The following is a 6,477-nucleotide window of genomic DNA, read 5'->3' on the forward strand; positions in this document are numbered from 1 at the left end:
ACTGTTTTCTTTAAAAACGCCTCAATATCAAAGCGGAACTATGTTTCAGTTCATTGTAGTTTTCCTTCCGGGCAGAATTTACAGAGGCGCTCGTTATATGACCTGAGAGAATCACGCCTGTTATGAAGAAACCCTGAAGATGTCAAAAGTCTGCCTGCATTTATCACGGTTTTCTTTGGGTCATGATGTTTTTACAAGCAGAACACTTGTGAATTTAAGGTAAGTGGATAATTTTTCTTGTATAGGTTATTAAATAACCATCATTTACCTCAGTAGAACTTATGCAACCAATTTGCTTTGTATGGTACATTAATTAAAACAAGCCTTTAATTAATTGAAACGTATTCAAATTGTTTTTGAACAGAATTCTGACCGATTTTTCTTTAAACACTCTTAAATTCTAAGCTGACCCTGGCTAGAGGGATCTCGGTGTAAATTACATTTTATTGTTTTTAGCAAATACAAGCACCACAGAATATTAGAAATAAATGCAATGCTATTTCTGGCATTTTTAAAGTAAAGTTTCATTAAATCTTTATCTCTGTAGACCATGCGCCACAAGGATGCTGTCCTTAACATCACAGCTTAATGCAAAGTCCAGAAAACTTCCAGATGATAATGAAGCATCCAAACCCATCCAGTTCTCAACCAGCAAAGCCAGCCACCGAAGCTGGAAAGTGGACCGTTCGATGGGCAGCAGCTACCAGCGGCCCTGGTGGAAGGTTCTGCCCATCAGCCTCGTTGGAGTGGGCTTCGTCGTCTGGTGCATTTTCAGGAGAGAGACCGAGATCGACGAGTCTCTGGAGAAAAACCTCCATGAACATTTACCAGGACTGCTGTTCGATGAAGAACAGGAGGGAGTCGGCGTCAAAAACAAACCCTCATAGTGGCTTAGAAGGGACATTTTCAAGTTGGAATGTTTATTTATTGTTCAATGAGGAATTTTCTCAAAACTGAGAATTATCAAATTGTCTGTCCACATTCTGTGCTCTTGAAAGTGGCTGTATTAAACCGGATCATCTGTAGCTTGATTTATATTGAAGATTGTAAAGCCAGTAGCATTGTATTGTAAGCAAGCATAAAGGAGAAGTCTGAATTGTAATTGTGGTGCGACTGCTAGTTTAAATGTAAACAGGGAACCATTATTGAACACACTGAAAGTCACCATTGAAAACATACTACTTCAGCTGCAAAATAAACTAATTTTAGCATTATATAATCAAAGTGGGCATGTAAAGATCACTTGATATGGTTTACAGATCATAGAAAGTGAAACCTAATTACGGCTTTCAAAACATGACTTGTGTAAACAAGTGAATCAATCTAAAATCAGGTTAAATGTTGTACTGCTCAAAGGGTTTCAAAAAGGTGTGCTTTTCTGTTATTCTTACAGAGACAAATGTTTAAATTAACTTGCTACTAGCGTCGGTCACTAAAGCAACACTATTAGGACCTAAAATGGATTTAGCAAAAGTTTGTAGAAGTCAAATGAAAACCACACAGCACCTTAAACACTGCTAAAGCCAAAATAATGAACTGCAAACAACACTGAGGTAGTGGAAAGTTTATTTACAACCAAATGGCCACAATAGAAGAGAAACCCAATATAATAACAATAGAAATAAAAGCACACATTCTAATTCATCATGAAGCATGCAGACTAGGCAGAGGTATATGAAAGTCTAAAATACAAACTTTAAAACCCTGAGGAGCTCCCGGAATGTTCTGACGCTGCCCCCCTACTATCAACTTGAACCACACAATACCCCTCCCCTACCACAACTACCAAAAAAAAAACAAAAAAAAAAACTACACAGGCATTTATTGTCAAGAGTGTAAGAACCCTGATGTCCCTCCCACCCAACCCTCCCACACATCAAACCCCGCCCCCATATATTCCTCCACACAAAAAAAAAAGTTAGAGTAAATAGTAAAGAGAGTTTAAGCGCGCTCTCCACGGATTCGACGGGCCAACTGGATGTCTTTGGGCATGATGGTGACACGTTTGGCGTGGATGGCGCACAAGTTGGTGTCCTCAAACAGACCCACCAGGTATGCTTCGCTTGCCTCCTACAAACCAGAGCGAGAAAACGTTAGGAGTGACCAAACAAAAAGAAAGTGTGAGGTAGATCTATAAACAACCCAGAACTAGAAAACACACCTGCAAAGCACCGATGGCAGCACTCTGGAAGCGCAAGTCGGTCTTGAAATCCTGAGCGATCTCACGAACCAGGCGCTGGAACGGAAGCTTGCGGATCAGCAACTCTGTGGACTTCTGGTACCGACGGATCTCACGAAGAGCCACAGTTCCAGGACTGAGGGGGAAACGAGCACAAAACAATACATTGATTTGCTGTTATTATGATAATGCATGAAATGCACTGAGGAGAAAGCAAAGTACATTGTTGTTTAATTAACAATCATGTACATTCATTACCATGCATATACTGAATACATAACTGTTACATTGAGTCTATACACAATATAAACATACAGTAAATACACAATATACACGTATATAAAATTCAGTATATACACAATACGCATATACAACACATCCATACAGTATGTACAAAACAACGTATACACAAATTATTAAGCATATATATACACATATATAATTATATTGTGTGTACTGAATATATGTAGAGTACACATGTAAAATATTTTATATATTCTACATACACAATTATATATATATATAATTTATAGTTTGTGTTTAACACCATGCCAGCTTCTGTGGCTATTTTCATTGCAAGAATTTAGAATAAATTTTAGGTTTTTACATTTTTTTGCTAAAATAATCTTAACACTGCATCTGGCTCAACTCTGTTAAAAATCTCTTCAAAAGTGTTAACCGAGTTTTCTAGCATATTTATAGATATTCAGCTTATACACCAATTCTTGTATATATAAAAAACTAATTCTCTCATCTATGTACTGTAAATATTTACAATTTCATGCATTTTTAATTTTAAACATAAAATACAGTATATAAAACACATTATCTTGTATACATACAATATATAAAACGATTTACATATATTGTGTATATAGTGAATATATATCGTCGTGTATACACTGAATAACATTCAGTACGTACACGATAATATATAAAACCTCCAGTGTATACAGGTAATAATGATAAACAATTATCCATCCATCTACTACTACTACACGTGCTCAGTGTTTCTCACCGGTATCTGTGGGGCTTCTTGACTCCACCGGTGGAGGGCGCACTCTTCCTGGCCGCCTTGGTGGCCAGCTGCTTCCTGGGGGCTTTACCACCGGTGGATTTACGAGCGGTCTGTTTAGTACGTGCCATGGCACTCTAATGAAGCGGCCTAAAGAGACACAAAAACCGATAAGAACAACAGCCGCGGGGAATTCCGCGCGCCATGACGCCATCCACAACAAAACTCCCGCCCAATAATACAGTCATGCAGAAACATTTAATGTTTAGGAAAAGGACACCATGGCAACAATATCCTAAAGAAGCACTTTACAACATGGGGGCGCCATTGAGGAGATTAAAGCTAAATGGATACTTAAAGGTAAACGAGCTGGTAAAATATAAAACTATAATTCTATAAACGCTGCACTTTTATTAGTTAAAGTATATTCAAAGTCGCATATGTATACAAGTAGAAACGCGTGTTGCTGTGGAGAATCAATAACCTGAACAACTCACAGTGGGACACTGGGTCACACACACACACAACGGAGTCCCATTCAACACACACACACACCACCTGAAGGCAAAAATCTTCAACGGCAGCGACTTTCACTCAACCATTCAGCAACTGGTACTACATACACGCCACGTTCCCTTTAATTACGGCGAAAGAGATGAGAAACCACCGGTAAATTGAGCTGTGGAAGCTCTGATTAATGCAGTAGTGAAGTCCACCATCTCAGGACGAGACAGAGACACGTTTCTGCTTTTATGTGTAACATGGCGCCCAAGAAAACCAATTACAGACTTTTCTTTGTCTACACCGACAACTCAGTGACTGTCACCTGAAAGCGGTTAAATAGAAAACGACGCGTATCGTGACTAACTTACGTATTAAAAACAGAAATTTAAAGGTAAAAATAGTGTACGAACTTCTGAGATAAAGCAGAAGTAAATATGAGCTCGCCCTCGTTAGCTTAGCTTGTTGCTACCGCGACAAAAATCATCTAAAATCGCCGTATATGAATCTAAACACAAAATGCAGACTAACGAGATTTTCTGTTATAAAAGGTCTTAAAACACGATACTCAAAAGACTAAACACACCATAAGATAGTTTCTGTTGGTTTAACACCGACCGTTAACGACACTTACGATTTTTTGTTTCGAATAATCCGTCAAACCCAAAACAAGGGACGTCGGTCACGGACAGAACAAGCTGCCCTGTATTTATACAGTCAGTGACGTCGTGCGCAGGTTAAGCCACGCCCACGCCGACTCTCATTGGCTGGAGCAGCGAGGGGCAGATTTACTCTTATTTAGTATTTATTTATAATAGTTTTAGCACGGTTTTGATGTAATTGTAAACGGCTTTTCGGTCTGTTTCTGCAGATTGAAACTGTTTTTAAATTTCAAATGGCGTTATATGAACGTTTAATTAACAATCTTCGTGAAACATCTATGCTTTCAAAATCCTTCCATTTCTCGCCCTGAACCACTTTGGTGTGGATTACATAACCATGTAAAAACAACCGTCCCATACGGTTCCTTTTAATAATAGCGAATACAAAACATTATTGGTAAATTATTACGAGAATCGTTGCTTCGCAAACAATGACGAAAAAATACATTGCTTTTGAGATCCAGTATGTTTTAGTGCGGTCTTTGTGTCACCATTGCCTAAAAAGGAGGGTAAATTTTATTGTGCTGCAGTAGGAACCTTTAGAATGGTAAATGTGTTGCCGGCGGAGCTCCTTGTTTGGTGCACACATATGGGATTTCCACACATGCATAGCTAAATACTCTAAATATATTTGAAAATCCAACGCTTCGAGCAGAAGTAGTTAATCGATTCTATCACATTTATAGTTTTCCTTAAGCGCTGCACGCTCGATAGGTGATCGTTAATGGGGTTTTTTTCATAGGAAAGAACAGACAGCGATTTATTTGTGTTATCATAAGATTCAAACCTCAGCTATGGCAGAGGAATCAACTGGAACAGGTAAGATTTCACTACAAACCATATCAGATGAATATATTGAATTTACGTGTTATTTTGCAGACTTTTATATTGAATTGCACTGTATGACTTATTAGCATGCAATCTAAGGGGCTGATAAATGCTCTGAAAAAGCTCTAAATTTGTTCATGCTTTCCAGAAACAACCAGAATACTGGAAAACGAGAAAAACACGGATGGCCAGAGTGGCGAGGACCCCAAAACAACAGCCCAAAAAGCTGACACTCCTACCAATGCTAAAAAACACAAGAAGAAGAAAAAGAAAACAGGTGACGGAAAAGATAATCAACAGAAAGGGGTAAAAAGCAATGAGGAAACACCCAAACAAGAGACCACAGAACTGGTAAGCACATACACATTTGCATATATATATATATATATATATATCTGTTGTGTTTATATCTATAAGCTGTGGCAAAGACAAATAAATAATTTGACTTTATAACTGTGTTAGACTCCTGATGAGCTGCTGAGTCGAGAGTTGGATTGGTGCATCGAACAGCTCGAGCTCGGCCTGAGAACTCAAAAAACCTCCAGCAAACAACGTGAGTGAGACGACACAACAAATATAACATCTATATATATTACACAAACTCAGGTCAGAAGAAAGTTGTTTTTATTGTTGTTATTGTTTGTTTTTGTGTTATGTTTGCTAATTTTTGTGTAATAGGACCCCCTTGAAAACAAGATGCTGCATCTCAAGGGGTTTATCCCAAATAATACATATAAGTAAGTTGAAAAGAAACCCTCACCTTCTGTTTTGTTTACACATATGTCTCCATTTAGGGGAAGAAGCGAGACGCGCTCTGAAGACGTTACACAGCTCCAAAGCTCCCTTGGTGAAGAAGAGGCAGGTAATGCGAGCGGTCTCTGGAGACTACAGGAAGAAGATAGAAGAGGAAAGAGCCAGACAGTTTAAACTCATACAGTCAGGTAAGGCAGTGGCAAAAATGTACATTCATGTCTAAAAAAAATTTTTTTAATTAAAGGGCAGCTATAATATTTGTTAACTAATTAGTTTCTATTGTTACATTATTGATATTTAATTTAAAAACTATTTATATATATTAAAATAAATGTATTATACATTTATTTTAAATCAAATGTTTATTTATATTTAATAATTAAATTTTTTTTTTAGAATTAATCTTAATGTGTATTTATTTATTTAGGTAATTAGAACTTTATTTTTAATTATTTATTTTGGCAGTTTTACGGGGGGGGGGTTTTCCCAAAAAACTTTCCCACAGAACCCATTTAAAAAAAAAAACTGCCTTCCAATAT

General features: G+C 37.5%; 3 protein-coding genes across 3 annotated transcripts in view; 2 read left to right on the forward strand and 1 right to left on the reverse strand.

The window, feature by feature from the left end:
* The first annotated feature begins 64 nt into the window (after positions 1-64).
* LOC107667218 (protein ccsmst1-like) lies at positions 65-1,809 on the forward strand. The gene is made up of 2 exons (XM_016458836.1): positions 65-219; positions 548-1,809. Exons 1-2 carry the CDS (start codon positions 140-142, stop codon positions 885-887), a joined length of 420 nt encoding a protein of 139 aa, XP_016314322.1. The 5' UTR covers positions 65-139; the 3' UTR covers positions 888-1,809.
* Positions 1,553-4,417, reverse strand: h3f3d (H3 histone, family 3D). The gene is made up of 4 exons (XM_016458837.1): positions 4,330-4,417; positions 3,198-3,344; positions 2,162-2,315; positions 1,553-2,070 (listed from the first exon to the last, which is right to left on the reverse strand). The coding sequence occupies exons 2-4, from the start codon at positions 3,323-3,325 to the stop codon at positions 1,942-1,944; spliced, it is 411 nt and encodes a 136-aa protein (XP_016314323.1). The 5' UTR covers positions 3,326-3,344; positions 4,330-4,417; the 3' UTR covers positions 1,553-1,941.
* Positions 4,418-4,854: 437 nt separating this feature from the next.
* LOC107667217 (UPF0488 protein C8orf33 homolog) overlaps positions 4,855-6,477 on the forward strand; it is a 2,206-nt gene continuing 583 nt past the window's right edge. Inside the window, exons 1-5 of the mRNA XM_016458835.1 lie at positions 4,855-5,014; positions 5,100-5,176; positions 5,334-5,536; positions 5,648-5,738; positions 5,980-6,126. Of these exons, the coding sequence (XP_016314321.1) occupies positions 5,152-5,176; positions 5,334-5,536; positions 5,648-5,738; positions 5,980-6,126 (466 nt within the window). The 5' untranslated portion in view covers positions 4,855-5,014; positions 5,100-5,151. The remainder of the gene's footprint in view (positions 5,015-5,099; positions 5,177-5,333; positions 5,537-5,647; positions 5,739-5,979; positions 6,127-6,477) is intronic.

This window comes from Sinocyclocheilus anshuiensis, unplaced genomic scaffold, assembly GCF_001515605.1.
Source record: "Sinocyclocheilus anshuiensis isolate Anshui unplaced genomic scaffold, SAMN03320099.WGS_v1.1 scaffold415, whole genome shotgun sequence".
NCBI classification, from domain to species: domain Eukaryota; kingdom Metazoa; phylum Chordata; class Actinopteri; order Cypriniformes; family Cyprinidae; genus Sinocyclocheilus; species Sinocyclocheilus anshuiensis.